At 59.2% G+C, this 18,938-nt stretch overlaps 3 protein-coding genes across 8 annotated transcripts; 2 read left to right on the forward strand and 1 right to left on the reverse strand.

Annotated features, from left to right (window-relative positions):
- The first annotated feature begins 1,432 nt into the window (after positions 1 to 1,432).
- CDKN2D (cyclin dependent kinase inhibitor 2D) lies at positions 1,433 to 3,937 on the forward strand. Of its 3 annotated transcripts, none has more exons than XM_034997239.1 (3): positions 1,433 to 1,487; positions 1,761 to 1,916; positions 2,977 to 3,937. In XM_034997239.1, the coding sequence occupies exons 2-3, from the start codon at positions 1,776 to 1,778 to the stop codon at positions 3,334 to 3,336; spliced, it is 501 nt and encodes a 166-aa protein (XP_034853130.1). In that variant the 5' UTR covers positions 1,433 to 1,487; positions 1,761 to 1,775; the 3' UTR covers positions 3,337 to 3,937. The 3 variants fall into 3 exon arrangements, with proteins under 3 accessions (XP_034853130.1, XP_034853131.1, XP_034853132.1); XM_034997240.1 differs by lacking the exon at positions 1,433 to 1,487 and adding an exon at positions 1,553 to 1,676; XM_034997241.1 differs by lacking the exon at positions 1,433 to 1,487 and adding an exon at positions 1,582 to 1,644.
- Positions 3,938 to 4,378: 441 nt separating this feature from the next.
- On the forward strand, positions 4,379 to 12,318 carry KRI1 (KRI1 homolog). Of its 3 annotated transcripts, XM_034996672.1 has the most exons (19): positions 4,385 to 4,517; positions 4,630 to 4,703; positions 5,462 to 5,567; positions 5,932 to 6,040; positions 6,299 to 6,353; positions 6,431 to 6,480; positions 6,756 to 6,852; positions 6,930 to 7,007; positions 7,270 to 7,400; positions 7,699 to 7,825; positions 7,942 to 8,037; positions 8,127 to 8,297; positions 9,396 to 9,471; positions 9,566 to 9,654; positions 9,745 to 9,871; positions 9,957 to 10,087; positions 11,024 to 11,088; positions 11,180 to 11,278; positions 11,856 to 12,318. In XM_034996672.1, exons 1-19 carry the CDS (start codon positions 4,424 to 4,426, stop codon positions 12,193 to 12,195), a joined length of 2,115 nt encoding a protein of 704 aa, XP_034852563.1. In that variant the 5' UTR covers positions 4,385 to 4,423; the 3' UTR covers positions 12,196 to 12,318. The 3 variants fall into 3 exon arrangements, with proteins under 3 accessions (XP_034852562.1, XP_034852561.1, XP_034852563.1); XM_034996671.1 differs by having other exon boundaries at positions 4,379 to 4,517; positions 6,434 to 6,480; positions 9,566 to 9,871; XM_034996670.1 differs by having other exon boundaries at positions 4,380 to 4,517; positions 9,566 to 9,871.
- Positions 12,319 to 12,404: 86 nt separating this feature from the next.
- ATG4D (autophagy related 4D cysteine peptidase) lies at positions 12,405 to 18,899 on the reverse strand. Of its 2 annotated transcripts, XM_034996673.1 has the most exons (10): positions 18,320 to 18,896; positions 17,693 to 17,776; positions 17,443 to 17,616; positions 16,876 to 17,152; positions 16,737 to 16,801; positions 14,910 to 15,040; positions 13,900 to 13,978; positions 13,741 to 13,817; positions 13,537 to 13,656; positions 12,405 to 12,976 (listed from the first exon to the last, which is right to left on the reverse strand). In XM_034996673.1, the coding sequence occupies exons 1-10, from the start codon at positions 18,549 to 18,551 to the stop codon at positions 12,794 to 12,796; spliced, it is 1,422 nt and encodes a 473-aa protein (XP_034852564.1). In that variant the 5' UTR covers positions 18,552 to 18,896; the 3' UTR covers positions 12,405 to 12,793. The 2 variants fall into 2 exon arrangements, with proteins under 2 accessions (XP_034852564.1, XP_034852565.1); XM_034996674.1 differs by lacking the exon at positions 13,537 to 13,656 and having other exon boundaries at positions 12,410 to 12,976; positions 18,320 to 18,899.
- Positions 18,900 to 18,938: the final 39 nt, after the last annotated feature.

Genomic DNA, 18,938 nt, shown 5'->3' on the forward strand with positions numbered 1-18,938 from the left:
GCTGAGCAGGGAGCCTGATGTGGGACTCGATCCCAGGACTCTGGGATCATGACCTGAGCCGAAGGCAGCCGCTTAACGACTGAGCCACCCAGGCACCCTCCCCGACCTATTTCAACGGCCTTCCTTTCCCAAGAGACTATCACTTACCAGTTTTATCACCTCCATAGCGTTTACCCCTCTGAAAAGATTTATTATTTTTTTTTTTAAGATTTTATTTGGGCGCCTGGGTGGCTCGGTTGGTTGGGCGACTGCCTTCGGCTCGAATCATGAATCCTGGAGTCCCTGGATCGAGTCCCGCATCGGGCTCCCTGCTCGGCGGGGAGTCTGCTTCTCCCTCTGACCCTCCCCCCTCTCATGTGCTCTCTCTCATTCTCTCTCTCTCAGATAGATAAAATCTTTTTAAAAATTTATTTATTTGACAGAGAAAGACAGCGAGAGAGGGGACACAAGCAGAGGGAGAACCGGACTCCCTGCTGAGCAAGGAGCCCAATGTGGGACTCCATCCCAGGACTCTGGGATCATGACCTGAGCCAAAGGCAGACCCTTAACGACTGAGCGACCCAGGCGCCCGTGAAAAGATTTAATTACTGTCTTCTCCCGACCTCAATGGTGGGGGTCCTGCAGCGGGAACCACCTGGCTGGCTCGCTCTCCAGTTGCGCGCCTAGTACACAGAGGGTGCTCAGTAAATGTTCGAAGACAGGCATCTGTAAGTGCCTCCTCCGACCTCGACTCTCGCCTCCCAGGCTCGATCACGTGGCGGCTGCAGCTCGCAGCGTGTTTTGTCCTCGCCGTGGCATTTGCTGTGCCAGGTTTGGTTCAGTCTGAGCCAGAATGTGATTCCCTCTCACCCACCCCATTTCCCCGTTTGTTTTCTTGACGGTGCTTAACGCTATCTAAAATTATGTAGATGCCTGAATGCGCGCTCCCCAGCGCCGGGACAGGTTCCAGCACACAGCGGGCGAGTGAATGAAACAAAGCGCTCTGCACATACTAAGAGCTAATAAATGCTGATCGCGTGACTGAATGGTGAAACTCCGGCCTGGACTGCCCCAGCCCTGCCTCCCTTCCTCCCCGAGGTGCCGACCGCCCGGGGCATACCGCGCTACCCTGCCCCTGACCTTTCTCCCGCGGGTCAGTTAAACCGGCTCCCTTTCCCGCCCGCCCGGCGAGTTTGAAAACCGAAAACCCCGCCATTGCCGGCAGTCCACCGGTCGCCGCGGTTCGGCCAATCAGGAGCGGCACCGCCCATGCCGGAGCGTAAAACTCCCCCGGCGACGCGTGGTCATTGGCTGCGCTGGCCGCGTGGGCGGGGCGCCGCCGGGTCGCGCGCCGGGCAATGCGGCTGGGCGACAGTGTAGCGAGTTCATAAGAAAACAAATCCGCAGCGTTCGGGGCGGGGCCTCAAGCGCGCTGGCACCGCCCCCTGACGGCCAGCTTGGCAGCGGCGGCGACGCCGCCTCAGACCAGACGTCGAGGAGGAGGGAGGGTGAGTTGGGGGGAGACCCGGCCCCCAAGGGGCGGGCGCCGGGCCGGGCCGTGCGGGCGGCGGAGGGTTGGGCCGGGCTGCCAGCCCCTGGCGACCCGCTGGCCGACAGGGGGAGGAGCCCGCCGGGAGGGCCGGGGTCGCGCCCGAGAGCCGACTGGTGAGCCGCGCTGGGAGCCTCGCCCGGGCCAGGTGCGCCTCGGAGGGGATCTGCGGGCCGGCTTCGGTGGCTTTCCCCGCACTGACGGCGCCGGGGTGGGGCGGGGGGCTTTGCAGGCTGCCGGTGTCGACATGCTGCTGGAGGAGGTCCGCGCCGGCGACCGGCTAAGCGGGGCCGCGGCCCGAGGCGACGTGCAGGAGGTGCGCCGCCTTCTGCACCACGAGCTGGTGCACCCCGACGCCCTGAACCGCTTCGGCAAGACGGCGCTGCAGGTGAGGGCCCGCGGGCGCGGAGCGAGGGCGGGGCTAGGACCCCAGACCCTTTCCCTTACGTTTCCTGGGTCGCGATGGGGTGGCTGACTGGGGGTCCCGTCCTTTTTCCCTGGGCCGATGTTGCTCCCTGATGTCCCTTTTCGTGGGTGGGTGGTGGATGGGGTTAGGTTGGGGGAGGGGAGGACTTTCCATCTTCTCTGGAGGATTTCTTATTCTCTGGGTGCAGAGGATTCAGTTTCCCTGGGGAGGTTCTTATTCCGTGGTGTGAGTTCAGCTTTTTTGGATACTGGTTTCATAGGGATGGCTCTTGTTTCTTGGAGCTTCTGTGGGGGGGGGGGGGGGGGGAATCCAATCACTGGAAGAAAGGATTCATGTTTCCAGGGGGTCCCTATTTTCTGGAGGGTTCTCTGAGAGGTACCCAGTTACTTGGGGGAGATCTCCATTCCTGGATTTGTTTGTTCCCCCAGATGCCTGGTATATTAAGGGAAGTCCTAATGGGGGCACAGTTACACATTGCACGGGTCTCCTTATTCCCCGGAGGGGGGCATTTTATAAGGGAACCCCATTTCTTAAGGGGGTCAGGTACACTGGGGATCATCCCCACTATATGGGAGGAGTTATTAATTGGAGAAGGGATTTCAAATTCCCTGGGCATCTCCTTTCCCTTCAGTCGGCTGTCAAGTTCTTTGGGGGCATTTTTCATTCTATGAGGCCTATTTCCTGGGGGGTTCCATATTTCCTAATGATTTCCCCTATGGGATGGGGCGTGTCTTTGCTTCCTTGGGGAGAGTCTTAGGTTCCTTGAAAGTTTCCGTGGAGGCTATTCCCTAGACGATTGTCTTATCCTTAGGGGGTGACCAGCTTTTTGGGGGTCCCTCTTCCTAGGAGATGTCTTTCTCTGGGGTATCCAACAGCTGTCTGAGAGCTTGTGTTCCCTGGGTTGTCCCCATTCTTTAGAAGACCTCTAGTGTTCCCTGTTCTTGAATGGCCCCTCTCTCCAGTGACTCCCTTTTCCTGGAACCTCTCCCTTGAGGACCTCTTACCCTCTGCCCCCACACAGGTCATGATGTTCGGCAGCCCCACCATTGCGTTGGAGCTCCTCAAGCAAGGTGCCAGTCCCAATGTCCAGGACACCACCGGCACTACTCCAGCCCACGATGCAGCACGCACTGGATTCCTGGACACCCTGAAGGTTTTGGTAGAGCATGGTGCTGATGTCAACGCGCCTGATGGCACTGGGGCGCTCCCCATCCATCTGGCAGTGCGAGAGGGCCACACGGCTGTGGTCAGCTTCCTGGCTACAGAGTCTGATCTCCATCACAGGGATGCCAGGGGGCTCACACCCCTGGAGCTGGCTCAGGGGATAGGGGCTCAGGATCTCATGGACATACTGCAGAGGCACACGGTAGTACTGCTGTGACCTGGGGCCACCCACTCCAGCAACCGGACCCAGCAGGGTTCTGTGTCAAAAGAGGAGGGAAGAAACACTTTCTCCCCTCACTTCTGCCCACTGTCGAAAGGGGAGGGGCACCAGTTTGTGGCTTGTTGGTGTTGATTTGCGGGGGGTGTGTGTTTGAGGGACATTTCTCATTTGTTTTTCTCACCCCTTTTGATGTGTTGGGCGGAGAAGGGCTCCTGCAGGCAACAGCCATCTAAACGGTTCAGTTTTCTCTGCGCCTCGGATTGCTGGGGCTGCAGACGCCCAAGGGCAGAGCGTTTAAAGCCCCAGCCCCAGAGTGAGGTCATCACTTCCAGGGCTCCTGGAACCTGGCGACCTTGGCTGGCTGTACCCAGAGAGAGACCTCAAGTGTGCACACTGCTTTCAGGCATGGGGGAGGGGGGAGAGTTTCAAATCAATAAAAGGATAGTATGAGTTCATTCATATTTTGTTGGAAGCTTGTTTTCCAGTCTCTTGTACAGCGTTAAAAAAAAGAGATTCTATTTATTAAGCTTTGTGGAAAAAAATTGTTGTGTGATAACTTAATGTTTTTACCCATTAAATTAAGACTTGTGCATGATCACAGAGCTGGTGGCTTCTGATTTTTGAGTCTGCGATGGAGAGCCGCGCGTCCAGGATGTTTGTGGGGGGTGGGAAGGGGGTCGCAGATCGTGGGTGCTTTGGGGGAGGGGAGAGAGTGGTAATTCCCAGGGTGCCAGAGGTGAGTGAGCTGGGTGGGGCAGCGGTTTACGCTGTCGGAACGGAAGGGAGGCAGGAAACCGCGAGTGGAGAAAGGGCCCCCAGATGTCAGCTGGGTGCCGGGAGCCCCGGGCGGGGGGGGCGGGGGCAGTGGGCGGTGGCTGCAGTCTGACCCGCAGAGGCGTGACCCGCGGGCGGGGATTATGGTCGCACGGCTAAGGGATCCGGGAAAGCATGGGGACAGGATGAGGTGCGGCCCGCGAGGCTCCTCCTCCTCCAGGGCTCGCCGGGGCCGGGGCGGGGGCCGAGAGTAGCCCCGCCTCCTTCGGGACACTCGCCGCACGCGTGCGCAGTGGGCCGCAGAGTCGCCATGCCGGAACCGCGCGGGTCTTCGCCCCTTCGGGTAAACGCGGCGTTTGCCGCGCGGTACGGCCGCTACCGGGAGCGCGAGGAGCTGCAGCGGCGTGAGTGCGGGGCGCATGCGCGCGGGGCGGCGGCGCGTGCCGGGTAGTCGGGAAGTGGGGGTTTAGCTGGTCCTCCACGCTGATCTGGGGGGCTCCCATCTGTGCCCCGCAGTTAAAGATCGCTATGGGGACCGGGACAGCGGCGGCGACTCCAGCTCTGAGTCTGACTCTAGCGACGAGCGCGTGGTGAGCTTTCTCACCCCGGTGCCGTACATTCGGGAAGCATCCAAGCCCCCCACCGCTTCCCGACCCCGATGTACAGAGGGCGGCTAACCTCCAACCGCATTTCACCCGACGGGAGTTTCCATCCACCTCTTCCTAGTCCCATGAAGGACACACAGCTCCCTCTCCATCCCCAGGCGGTGGCCAGATGCCCCCCTACTTCCCCTCTCCCACCACCATCCACCGGCCCATCCTGATGTGTGAGGTGCGACCGCAACAGTTTAACCATTTGTCAGGGCCGACTCAGTCCCGGAAGTGGAACATCCTTCTGCCACATGGGGCACTCACCCTCTCACATCAGCCCTGATCTTGGGGGCCTCACTGTGCAGCCCGGCCCCTGCTTGCTCTCCCACATATGTCCTTTCTGCTCACCAGCCCCCACGTCAATCCTTTGTCCCCAGGAAGTATCCTCCCCTTGCCCATTACCTTCCTCTATCTCAGATCCTGTACCTCTGTGTGGCCCGCCCCAGTCCGCCCCCACGAGGGCCCCTCTTCCTCTGTCACCTGCTTCACATCTTCCCACCGCCCCTCTTACCCACCCTCCATCCCCCAACCTGCCTCTGTCCAGCTGGATCCCTCTCCTTCCTCCTAATGTATGCCCCCCCACCCTAATTTCCACACCCTCTCAGCCCACCTGCTCTGTTACTTAGTGTCCCCCAGCCTCCACCAGGGCTGTCACCGTCTCCCTTCTGAAGTCATCCCCGATCCTTCTCATGCCTTAGGAATTTGACCCCCAGCAAGAGCGTGACTTTTATAGGACTCTCTCCTTGTTGAAGAAGAAGGACCCCCGCATTTATCAGAAGGATGCCACCTTCTATCAGAAAGCAGGTCTGAAAAAAATAAAAAATAATAAAAAAAAAGAAAGCAGGTCTGGGGTTGCGCCTCCCTAAAGCCCGGGTTCCTCATTGCCTTACTGGTTTTTGTGACGACGAACCCTTATACCATATATGTTTTATGTTCTATGCCGGAAGTGCTTAGCGGAGTGTTTTAGGTTATTACTTGTTAATAATGACTGTGTGCTTGACCCTGTTCAAAGCATGTGTTACTGAGTGAGCCCAGCCAGCTACTACCATGTAGTACAAGTGTGATATTTGAAATCGTGGTCTGACCCTGGCCCCGCCCGGTGGGATTGTCCACCTGGGGAAGGAAGGGGGTTATGGGTGATGGCGGGTGTCTTCTGGCAACCCGACAGTATCGTCCTCGGAGAGCGAGGAAGCTGAGGAAGCCAAAGAGAAGCAAAAGAAGATACGGCCTATGTACCTGAAGGACTATGAAAGGAAGGTTATCCTGGAGAAAGAAGGGTGAGGAGAGATCCTGACCCCCCGCCCCATCCCTCTCCAGAGCCTTCCCAGGGCAGGCGGATGCATGGGAGTCTTAGAAGAGGTGGGAAGAAGCTGGTGGTGACTCACCAGGATTGAGGGAACCCCAGAGAACAGGAGTGTCCGTGACCCATCTGCACCGCACTGCCCCCCAACTGCTGCTCATAACAGCTCCCCACCCCGTGGGGACAGACGAGCCGTGGGGAGTCTATTCTGAAGCCCCCATTTGTCCTTACACAGCAAATATGTCGATGAGGAAAATTCAGATGCAGAGACCTCCGATCAGAGATTCCAGGTAGGTGGGGTGGAGGCCCCGGTTGGGGGCCGAGGGGCCTGGGGCTGGGCCTGAGGCCCACATCGCTCTCTCTGCAGCAGATCTCGTCGCAAAGTTACGTAGAAGAACAGAAACAACTCAAGGAAAGGTGAGCCTGGGCCTACTGAATAGCCAGATGGATCAGATTTGAGCCTGAGTTCAAATCCAGCCCTGTTACTTCATGGCTGTGTGCCCTTGGGCACATCACTTAGTCTTTCTGTGCCTCAGTTTTCCCGTCTGTTAAATGGGGTTGATGACGCCCTCTATGTCACAGCACTGCTCTGAGCTTGTTGAGAGCCCAGGACTTAGTATACAGGGTTCACCTTGGGACTGTGGGCAGGGACCAGGCTTCGTCTCCTGAGGCGTACTCTCTCACATGGGCAGCTTCCGGGCATTCGTGGAGGACAGCGACGATGAGGAGAGTGCCGGGGAAGGTGGCTCTGGGTTGCTGCAGAAACGGGCCAAAACCAGGGAGGAGAAGGTGGGTGCTGGGCCTGGCTGGCTGGGGGTTGGTGGCAGGAAGGGGTCCCCAGACCCTCAGTGCTGGCCTACCCGCAGGCCCAGGAGGATGCGGACTACGTGGAGTGGCTGAAGGGGCAGAGGGAGATTCACAACCCTGACACCCTGAAGGAACTGGTGAGTTCTCAGGTCTGGTCCGTCTCCAGGCTTTTTCTGGAAACCAGTCCTTGAGGGAGTAGCCAAGAGCCCCTAGTCTGAAGACGGGGCGTGCCCCTCTCTGGGTGCCAGTTTCTACTCCTGTAAAATGGAAATTGTCCCCCCTACTTTATAGGCTGGCTGTGAAGTTTCAGTTACTTAAGTCCACATGGAGCCAAGCCCACCCTCCTTCCCTGCCCACAAGTCCCTGACCTGGGTCCTGTTCCCCACCCCCCACCCCCAGACCCACCTCAAGGAGTATTGGAACAACCCAGAGCTGGATGAAGGAGAGCAGTTCCTGCGGGATTATATCCTCAACAAACGCTATGTGGAGGAGGAGGAAGGCGAGGAAGAGGAGGCAGAGGAGGAGGAAGGGTAAGCAACCATGTCCCCCAGGGGCCTGGAGCCAGTGCCAGAAGGCAAAGGGCCCCAGCTGTTTACTTTTTCACACAGATGGTAGCGGAGTTACTGTTCTGTGAGGAGGACCTGCGGCGTGTGGGCTCTGGAGCTAGGTGGCCCTGTCACTGGATTTTGTGCCTCAGTTTCCCTATCTGTAAAATGGGGGTGCCTCCAAAGTAGGGCTCTTGTGAGGATTCAGGGCGTTACTGCAGCTGGTACACAGGAGTGCAGGGGCTCAGCTGACCCCCAGCCCTGTCCCATTTTTGTCCCCCAGGGGCCCCAGCCTCCCGGTCCAGCTAGCCGTGGACGATTCCTCAGATGAGGGGGAGCTGTTTCTGAAGAAGCAGGAGGACTTTGAGCACAAGTACAACTTCCGCTTCGAGGAGCCGGACTCGGCCTTGGTGCGGGACCCGGGGCTGGGGCTTGGGGGGATAGGGGGGACCTGGGCCTTGGGGCCCGGGCCGGGAGAGCCCAGAATCACCTCTGTGGCCCTTCTGGTCTCCCCTGCTGCCCACAGGTCAAGACCTACCCTCGAAGCATCGCGTCCTCTGTGCGCCGCAAAGATGAGCGCAGGAAGGAGAGGAGAGAGGAGACACGGGAGCGAAAGAGGAGGGTGAGCGTGGGGCTGCCGGGCTGGGGAGGGCTGCCCACCCTGCGGGGAGAGCTCATGCCCTCCCTGTCCCCCGGGCCTGCCACCCGCAGGAGAAAGTGAAGAAGCAGGAAGAGCTCAAGCAGCTGAAGAACCTGAAAAGGAAGGAGATTCTGGCCAGGCTGGAGAGGCTGCGGCAGGTCACAGGCAACGAGACACTGGGCTTTGAGGAGTGGGACCTCGAGGACGACTTTGACCCCACCCGGCACGACCAGCTCATGCAGGTGCAGCCCCTGCGCCCCACCCCAGCCATGCAGTGCTGCTTGGGACAAGGCTCTGGAATCCGTGCTTGTTTCCTGGCTGTGTGGCCTCAGAGAAGTGACTTGCCGTCTCTGAGCGTGTGTCCCTTTCTCTCTGTAAAGTGGGTTCAACCATATTGTGTACCTCAGGGCCGGTGTGAGGATAGCCTGAGAGAAGTACACATAAAAACTGGTAACGCTCAGGGAACAGGGAGTGGCTGCGGGTCCTTGGAACTTGTTGCCATTAATGTTTATTGTTGGTTTGAGGGGACATAGCATCCGGCCACAGAAACAGGCAATAGGGCTGTATGGGGAAAGCAGCGGGGACCCTGTGAACCCCAAAGAGACCCCTGACCAAGCCTACGAGCTCAGGGGAGGGGACTGAGGATGCGTAGGCTTCAGTTTCTCCATAAATGGAGGTAGTTTCTGTCTCTTGGGGGTGCTTGTGAGAATGCAGGGAGATGCAGCCCAGCATTGGGCATACAGTAGGTGCTTCATAAATGACATGATTTGCAATATCTGCCTTTGCCAGGCACCCACTGGGTGCTGGGATTCCATCAAGGGCCCAGCAGTTTCAGTCCTCTTGGAGCTCATGAAATGGCAAGAACCAGCCTCGTAGTCACTGAGCACCAGGCCACAGAGCGGTCGGTCCCTGCCCTCCCAGAGCTCCCAGTCTAAACTATACAGTTATAACCCCCAGCGATCAGAGTGGTGGGGGGGACGTGCAGGGGGAGGTGGGGTCTTAGAGGTGTCCCGGGTCGACTTTGTTGGGCGTGGTGGTGAGTGGGTCAGGGCAGGCAGCTGAGGCCTGAAGAGCAGTTAGGCAGCCAAGGAGGGAGGGAGCGCACCAGGCGGGGGGCACCGCAGGGGCAAAGGCCTGTGGGAGGGAAAGAACGGCGGCTCTGTGGAACAGAATGGTGCCCAGTGCGGCAGGGGGTACTGGGGCATGGAGGGGCCTGGTCACACAGGGTTCCCCTCACGTCAGCAGCTAGGTCTGGAGGGTGCTGGGAGCCACGTCAGGTGTAGGAGTACCACTGTGGCGGGGACTGGGCCTTGCTGATCGTCCGGGCCCTGACCCTGCAGAGGTGTTTTGGGGACGAGTACTATGGCACCGTGGAGGAGGAGAAGCCGCACTTTGAGGAAGAGGAAGGGCTTGAAGGTGAGGTCCCCGGGGGCACCAGCCTGGGGAAGCTGCTGGGTCTGAAGTCCGAAGTTCCACCCTGACCCCCTACCTCTGTGGCCTCTGCAACCAGATGACTGGAACTGGGACACGTGGGCTGGGCCTGAGCAGGGTGGAGCTTGGAATCAGCAGGAGCTGCACTGCGAGGACCCCGACTTCAATGTAGGTGCCATGGGCAGAGGGGGGACCTGGGGGGGTACACGGGGCCGCCCCTCCCCGCCGACGGCTGGCCTGACCTTGGCATCTCGACAGATGGACGCGGACTACGACCCCAGCCAGCCGCGGAAAAAGCGGCGCGAGGCCCCCCTGACGGGCAAGAAGAAGCGCAAGTCACCCTTCGCCGCAGCTGTGGGGCAGGAAAAGCCGGTGTTCGACCCTGGTGAGGCCCGGGCTGGTGGCGGTGGGCGGGCGGGGGCTCCGCGGGGCCTGGCGCACCCTGGCAGCCTGGCTCCCGCCCTGCACAGGAGACAAGACGTTCGAGGAGTACCTGGACGAGTATTACCGGCTGGACTACGAGGACATCATTGACGACCTGCCCTGTCGCTTTAAGTACCGCACCGTGGTTCCCTGCGACTTCGGGCTGAGCACCGAGGAGGTGGGGCCCCACAATGGTGCCCAGCCTGGGGGGGGAGGTGCCCCGTGGGCAAGGGGGAGTGTGCAGCCAGCAGATGCTGCGACCCCCCCCCCCCCCCGTTCCTTCTCTGGAAAACACCAGTACTGATAACGTTCCCCTGCCTCAGACGGGGGGCTTCCAACAGTGCTTTGCCCTAGAACGCGCCGTAAATAGTACTTTTAAATCTATTAGCTAACATCCGCAGTTGGGTGGCCGTCAGGACTGGGTGGGCTCTGGAAACAGATGGCCCAGATTCGAATCCTGCTGTGGCCACTCACCAGCTGTGACCCAGGACGCTGTGCTTCCATTTCCCCATCTGTAAAATGGGCCTAACCGCAGCCCCCACATCGTGGCTGTGGAGCTTTGGTGAACGTGTGCGGCTCTTGGAGCGGCGCTCGCCCCTCAGCCCTGGGGGCCATGGGGGCTTCACCAGTCACGGCCAGCAAAGTCCACGCTTATGCCCCCTGTACCTTCTGCATTCCCTCAGTCTCCCCGGCAGCCTTTCAGTAGTTTCTAAGGGGCTTGCCCACCTCCTGGTTGAGGAAACTGAGGCCTGCAGCTGGGAGCCTTGGCACCGAGCCCCTTGCCTCTTCTGAGGCTGCTGGGACCGTGGTGCCCGAGTGAGGCTCTGGGACCCCTGGGCCCAAACTGGAATCTGAAATCAGCCACTTCCCGACCACCTGACTAGGGCAAGGAGCGCCTTGCCGAGCCTCAGTTTCCCCATCTGAGGCCCGCTGCCAAAAACATCCAGTGGCCTCCACAGAAAGCAGTCCTCTCCTGCTATGGTGACATCCCTGCCGAGCGGTAGTAGCATGACCCGCCTTTGACCAGTGAGGCGGCTGAAGCTGCGAAAGCCAGCCCCCCGCGCCCCCGACCCAGGGCTCACACGGCACGACCCCACCCTCCCTTCCTGTGCAGATCCTCGCTGCCGACGACAAGGAGCTGAACCGGTGGTGCTCCCTGAAGAAAACCTGCATGTACAGGTGACAGGGCTGGGCCAGGTGTGCCCCGGGGGGGGGGGCGGGGGACCTCCCAAAGCTCCCGGCAATAGGCGCCGTCTGTGGGCACCCCCAGGTCAGAGCAGGAGGAACTGCAGGACAAGAGGACGTACAGCCAGAAGGCCCAGAACTCCTGGAAAAAGAGGCAGATCTTTAAGTCACTTTGCCCAGAGAGGTGAGTGTCACCGGCTGGAGGAGGGTGGGCTTGGGAGCCCATTGGGCCTGGGAACGGGGCCTCTTTTCTCGTCCCGGGCCACAGCTGCGTGACCTTGGGCAAGGCCCTTGCCCTTTCTGGGCTTGCTTCCTTATTTTTAAAATGAGGGTAAGGGGTTAAGATGGCTCGTTTCTTGTTAGTTTTTGAGGATTAAGTGAATTCATGTAAAGTGCCTAAAACATAGGAAATACCATACAGGTATTATTATTATTATGCCCATTATTTCCTGACCTATAAAGCAGGAGTGATAGGACCTCAGAGAGCTGATTTAAAGCTGCAATAAATCAACTTCCATGAACAGCTTTAGTATAGGCTCAGGCTCAAAAAGCCAGAGTGCTCAGCAATGCAATCGAGTCTCAGAGTTCAGTAGAAAAGGCCCAGTTTTGGTGTCAGACTTCAGTTTGAACCCGAGGCAGGCCCCGCATTTGGTGCCTTGCCTCTGAGCCTCTCCTTTCCTCATCTGGAAAATGGGGGATGTGTACTCAGGAATTGGCCTAATCATGACCAGCTTGGGCTCAGCCTCCACTTTTCTGCTCAGGACGGAGACGCTTACGGAAGCCACAGGGAAGCCACACAGAGACAAAGATGGCCCGCCCGGGCAGCTGCTGGCATCTGCTGGGGCCCGCAGGAAGCAGCCCCAGCCTGGGAGCCCCCCAGCACAGGAAGAAGCAGTTCCCGTGTCACACACCCAGAAGCCAATCCCCCAGAGGCGGAGGAGGGGCAGGAAGGCGCGTCTCCTGGGCCCCACCGTGACACTTGGGGGGCATGAGTTTAGCCGCCAGAGACTGCAGGCCTTTGGCCTCAACCCCAAACGGCTGCACTTCCGCCAGCTGGCCCGGCAACGGAGGAAGCCGCGGGGTCCCAAGAGCGGCCCCTGAGCTCCAGGGAGCAGGCAGGGGCCCTGGCGTTCCTCCCTTCCATCGCACTCCTCATGCATGTCCCTCATGGACCGTGTGGACTCATGGGCAGAGAAGTCTTCCTGTCTCACAGATGTGGAAGCCGAGGCCTACCTAACAAGCTTCCCCCCCGCAACTCCCCTTGAGACACAGCTTGGACCCCATCCCGCAGACGCTGGGCCAGCCACAGCCACAGTCAAGTTAAACGGCTTTATTAGCCCCCAGTGGCCACAGTTCCCCCCACCACCCCTGGACTTCGGCAGGGTGGGAGCTTTGGGACCAGCGAGGGGCACAGGTGGTCCAGTGCAAACTACAGTACTTGAGTCAGGCCCTGAGTGGGTATCTGGGAGCCCTCCCTCCCTGCCCTGTGCGGAGGGCCCAGCCGGCCGGAGAGAGGCATACTGGCTCTGCCCCTGTCGGGATGGCCCCCAGTTCCGAGGTTTCCTGGACTGGTCTCAGCTGCACTTGTCAAGGGTGTGAGAACGGGAAGACCCATCACCTCCAGATTTCAAGCTCCCACACCCAGCATGACATAAATAAAAAAATAAATAGTGCGCATCTTCTCCCCCAACCCCACCCGTTATAAAAACACAAAGTCCTCAGAGCTTGGGCGTTTGGCTTTGAGGAGCCGCCCCGTGCGAGGGAGCCGCAGTGTTGGCTGGGAGAGCTGGGAGCAGAGGTCTTCCAGGCTGTGGTCCTGAGCATGGCCCTCAGCTACGGTGAACATGGGGTAGCGCTCGGTGGCTGAGGAGGAGCTGAGGACCTGGCGGGAGGTGGGGGGAGAGTGGCTTAGCCCCAAACCATATTCACTGTCCTACAGGTATAATTATCCTAATAGGTATATTATCAGGTGCTTCCTGAGCTCAACTCTTATCCCTCCAGGGCGATGACCCAGGCCAGCCAATCAGCACCTTCCATTCCCTGGCCACTGTGATGGGCACATGACCCAGGGTGACCAATGAAGAGCAACCTTAGGATTTTTGCTGCATCTTCTGGGAGTGTAGGGCTCCCTTTCCACTGAACAGGGAGGTGGGTGCCCAGAAAGGCCAGTGGCCACCCCTTGCCACTATAAGGGTGAGGCCCTGATGGGACAGTAGAACTGTGAGACAGGGAGCTCATGGATGCAGCTGTCCTTCAAGCAATGATGTCCCTAACTTTTCATCTCCTGCCCTTCTTTTGGTCCAATCAGTCCTAGCCAGGCTTTTGTAGCTTGTGGGCAGGATAATAGTCTTGATTCCCCAGGTCTGCTGGACTCGAGGTCTCTCTTCCTCTTCTACCCCCTCACTGCCCCCTGCCCTCTGCCCTCCACCGCTCCTGGCTCACCCTGGTCAGCTCTGAGCAGAGCGTCTCAAACTCCTTCTGGTCTCCAGCATAGAACCCCACTGTACAGCTTGGGTCCATCTTGGCGAAGGCCATCTTTCGGGGTGAGGTGCAATGGAAGGACTGGGGCATACAAATGAGGGAAGCTCAGGGCCCCGGCCTCCTCCACCTTCCCCAGCCCCACCCTAGGGATCTGACCCGGCTCACCTCCAGGGGGAAGTCAGCCTGACTGACATCCACAGTGGGCTGGCAGTAGTGGGGGTCCAGGTAGAGCAGGAAGTCATCTGCAGGGGTGGAGGCGTGAGGGGGGCTGAGGAAGGGTAGGGTGGGGGGGGGGCAGGATGGAGCGGGATGGGGCGGGCCTACCCTGATAGCCGATGAAGTACAGTGAATGCCGTGGCTTGCCCCCCATGATGCCCAGGCATAGCTCTGAACGCAGGAGCTCCTGCAGGGAGAAAAGCGGGTGGGGAGTATACTCTGGGCAGGTGCGGTCAAACAGGCCCTTGAGAAGCACTTAGCAAACCCCGCATGTGTGCAAACCCAGCCCCTTCTCATGGAGCTGACATTCCAGTGTAGGAGATGAATAAAAAACAAGACGAGTAAGTGCTGCCATGTGTCACTAGGCAATAGCACTGGGAGAAGAATAAAGAAGGGAAAAGGGCTTTGCAATTTTAAGTAGGGGAGTCAGAAAGGCCTCACTGACAGGTGACATTGCAGCAAAGGCCCGAAGGAGGTAAGAAAGGGAGTTAGGAGTGCATCTCTGGGGAAAGAGCACTCCAAGCAGCTGGAACAGCGAGTGCAAAGGCCCTGAGGCCTGTGTGTTCTGAGAACAGTGAGGAGGTTCATGTGGTGGGGGCAGAGAGAAGTGGGAAGGAGAGTGGGGGCAGATGAGGTCAAGGCATGGGTAGGGGCATGGTACAAAGCCTTGCAGGTGTAGGGAGAACTTTGGCCTTTATTCTGAGTGAAAACACCCCAGGGTTTTTCCAGCCTTGCCATTCCTTTTGCCTGGAGCACTCTGGCTCCTCATCTGCCCTGGCTGGAGAGGGGCTTTCCTAGGCTGTAGCCAACCCCCTCTGCCCCTCGCAGTGTTAGTTTTCGTTCCTCTAGAATCTAAGGTTCAAATGCCACAGCTATCAGTTTGGTTTCAGACCCGCTGTCTGTCCTTCCCCCAGTAGAATGTCTGCTCCCAGAGGGCACGAACGTTTGCCTCTTCGCCCCTGAAACCCAGCAGCTGGGACAGCATTTGGCACATACTGGGTGCTCCCTAACTACTGGGTAACCAGATGGACGGATGAAGGAAGCAGGAACACTTGACCCAAGCTACAGAAGCCTGTGTGGCTCCCGGGGGAGGCTTAGTGGAACTTGGCCGAACCTACCTTCACACAGGGCACATACACGGGGTTGAGAGTCTCGCCGCCCAGCCGCACTGGCACCAAGATGACCACGGCCTTCCATTCGGCCGTGGGGTCCAGCCTGGCCACCAGGCGTGCCACATCTGCCTTGTACACTGGGAGGAGGATGCAGCAGGTTACATTCTTACCCGCCCTTCGAGCCTCAGAGCGGGGCCCTCCACGTGCCCCTGTGATGTCGGAGGGTCCCACTCCTGTCATCAATGGAAACGGAGGACTTCCTCATGCCCCACCCACCCCAAACTCTACCCCCCGACAATTCCAGGGCCTCCGGGCAGGTGTAGACATCCCCGTTTTACAGAGCGGGTGACTGAGGCCCTGAGATTTAGATGAAGAACATAAAACCAGGAGGAGGCAGAGAGCCTTCCCCACAGCCCGGAGCACCTCCCCAGTTCCAGGCCTGCTTAGTCTTTACTTACTCAGCGTGTGAGTTTGCCAATATGGAAACAGGAGCTCCAAGCAGTCTGCCCCTCTGCTGAATGTCCCTGCGTGTCCCTCCCCCTCAAGTCCAATCTGCTGGTCTCCATTCTCCCACGTCCTCCCTTACTGCTAGGTAAGCCCCTTCCTGGCTCCCAGAAAAGTGGATCCAACCCTTCTGGAAACACAGCTGCTATGGTCAGAATGCTTGTGTCCCCCTACCATTCAGATGCTGAAATTCTAACCCCCAAAGTGACGGGGCCTTTGGGAGTGGACTAGGTCATGAGGGTGGAATCCTCATGACTGGGATCAGTGCCTGTATAAGGCCCCAGAGAGCTCGCCGGCCCCCCATCATGTGAGAACACGGCAAAATGAACCAGGAAGTGCGTCCCCACCAGACACCAAATCTGCTGGTGCCTTGATCTTGGACTTCCCAGCCCCCAGAACTATGAGAAATAAGTTCCTATTATTTATAGGCCATTCCGTCTGTGGCATTTTTGGTATAGCAGCCCAAACGGACTAAGATAGTGACCATCTGTTAAAATCAAGTATCGCCCCAAACATCTATAAAATTGACGGTTTTTTGCAAAAAAAAAAAAAAAAAAAATCAAGTATCGCCCCAAACATCTACAATTTTATATAAAAATTCATAGGTTTTGTAGATTCTCTGACACCGATCCATTGAGGCTCCTATTAATGAAGACCCTATCTAAACTGATTTGGAGGAGGGGCGCCTGGGTGGCTCAGTCGGTTAAACATCTGCCTTCAGCTCAGGTCATGATCCCAGGGTCCTGGGATCGAGCCCCATGTTGGGCGCTCTGCTCGGCAGGGAGCCTGCTTTTCCCTCTGCCTCTGCCTGCAGCTCCCCCTGCTTTTGCTCTCTCTCCCTCTCTCTGTCAAATAAACAAATTAAATTAAAAAAAAAAAAAGAAAGAAAGAAACTGATTTGGAGGATAGTGGGGATCAATAATAATATCTAATATTTGGCGAACACTCACTACGTGACATGCCCTGCTCAAATGGTTTAACTTGTGTTATTTACTCACTTAATCCTTATAACAATCCTGTGAGGCAGAGAGCAGACTTCTGTACATGTTAGAATTATTTACAGAGTAAGAGTAGATTGGACCTGAGAGAGGGAAGCCTTATGTCCTCTATTCTATCACGGGCAGAGAAACCCCTAACGTTTCCTCTGCTGGTTCCAGAGGCAGCGGAGGGGTCCTGAGCACCTCCCACTGCGTGCGCCTCGAATCCTTTCCAAGGCTTCCTCTGCCCCAGAACTCGTTTCAGCCTCTGAGAAGGTAGGTCCTCAGACGCAGCTGAGGTAGCGACTGGCTCAGGGTGAGAACTCTGGGACCTTGGTTTCCAGTCTCTTACCTGTGCAGTCCTGAGAAACATACACCACCAGGCGGGTGACCTCTGAGCAGCTCTCCACAGCTTTCCTGGGGGGGGAGAGGGAAGGCCTGAGTGCCTGGGGGAACCCAGTGGCTCCCGTGTCCCCTGCGGCGGCCCTCACCTGAGTATGTGCGCCACCAGAGATGGCCCATACCAGTCCCCCGCCTTCTTGCCTGAGCTCTGCCCAAGCTCCACCAGCCGGTGTAGGCCAAAGGGGGCCTGGGGGTGGTCGGCGAACCAGGACACTATCTGCCGGTGTCGACGTTCCTGCTCCAGCTCAGGGGTGCCCCGGGCCCAGCGCGGGGGCATCCAGCGTGCAGGCTCACGGTAACGGTTGGGAGAGGCCAACCCTGATGGCTCAGAGGGGCCCGGGCCCGTGCTCTCGGCCCATGTCCAGTCTGGTGGGGATGGAGTACAGAGTCAAAGGGTGCTGGTGGGGCGGTGGGGGTCACAGTTCCCATTTGCTCATGCTTTCTGTACAATTCTAATGCTCCTGAGACCCCAGGTTTACCAACAAGATTCACATTCCTGAAACTTGTTGTAACAACTCTCACTCCCCCCCCCCCCAAAACATACTTTGCACACAATCTCACATACATTTAAGCTTAGTTTACAAACAATTCTGACCCTGCTGCTCTGTGTGCTTGGCAGGATGCTCCTAGGGCCGCACTTCCCTTCCACCACTCACCTCGGGGCAGGAAATGCAGCAGCAGGCCCTGGGCCAGCATCATCTGCCCACTGCGCAGCATGCATCCCCAGCCACAGTCCGAGGTTAGGCCACCTCCGGCCAGGGGCGGGAAGTCCCGGCGGTATGTGAGCCACAGGCGGGACGCGAAGTCCCGCTGGAAACGCTGGATGTCACCTACAAGAGCAGGCTTGTCAGCTGCCACCAGGCACACCAGGCCCCCCTCAACCCCAGCCTGGGGCCACCGGCTCACCCTCGCCCTCGAAGCGGTAGCGGCGGCCACAGAGGTGGACGCTGGAGATCTTGCTAAAGCTGGTCCGGCTTTTGACTGCCCAACCTGGGGAGACGCGGGGCAGCACCCAGCCAGATGAAGCGCTGGCTCGACAGACATGTAACACAACAGTTACGACAGCAGCAGCGCTTCCATCCCCCACCCCGGTCTGTGAAGCAGACACCGTCCCAGGTCCCATCTCAGGGCTGGCCCTGGGCAATCCATGCCGGATTCCCCTCCGATGGAGGCAGGGACCCTCGTAACGGCCACGTGAGTGTTTGCCATCAATTCAGGATGAATAAAGCAGTTCTGATGATTGTATCCGTTTTACAGAGGGGAAAAATGAAGGCACAGAAAAGCAAAAAACCTTGCCCAAGGTCACCCGGGAGTGGCTGAGGCTTGGAAACACATTCCTTTTTGGACCTGCTGCAGGTCCGCCCGGGGCAGGGCAGGGCGGGGGACCCACAGGTGACTCACAGGAGGAGAGCAAATGCTGGAATACTCGGCAGGGCCAGGGTCTGGCTCCCCTCGCCCCCCACCCCCTGCCTGGCCGAGCCCTCGGCCCGCTCCTATCTCAGAACACAAGCCCCGGGCCCGCCCCCTCCTCACCGTACTTGACGTTGTTCCAGGCCGTCAGGAACTTCGCCTTAAACTTGTCCACTTCGTCCGGCTCCCCGGGGGCGGCCGCGGGCGAGCCAAGAGCGGGGCCGCTGGCTCCAGAGGGCCTCAGGCCGTTAGGGTCGGGGACTCGGGGGCCCCGCGGCCTGCGGCCCTCGGGGCGGCGCGCGTCCTCCGGGCTCCCGCTCCGGTACTGCGCGGCGGCCGGCGACACGGAGTTCATGGGCGCGCCGGGAGGGCGGACCGAGGGCCCGGGCGGGGGCCGCGCGCGAGCGCCCAGGGGGGCGGGCCGCGGCGCCCGGGAGGGCGCTAGTCGGCCCCCGACGCGGCGGCCAGGCCCCCGGCCCCGGCGCGGGACGCTGTCACCGCCGCCGCCGCCATTTTAGCGGCCCTGGCCCCGTGAGCCAGGCGGGCGCGACACGGCCGGACGCCCCGCCCCGCCCGGCCCCAGCCTGGGTCGCCGGGCCCGGTTCCGGGTGGACGCGCCGGGACCTTCGGCCGCGGCGCCTCCCCGCCGCGCCCCACGAGCACGCGCCGCCACCCTATCGCAGCGCCCAGGCGCGCCCGAGCACCCCCCCGCCCCGCAGGCCCTTATCGGAGGCCCCAGAGC

The sequence above is a fragment of the Mirounga leonina genome, unplaced genomic scaffold (assembly GCF_011800145.1).
Source record: "Mirounga leonina isolate KUSES-001 unplaced genomic scaffold, KU_Mleo_1.0 Mir_94, whole genome shotgun sequence".
NCBI classification, from domain to species: domain Eukaryota; kingdom Metazoa; phylum Chordata; class Mammalia; order Carnivora; family Phocidae; genus Mirounga; species Mirounga leonina.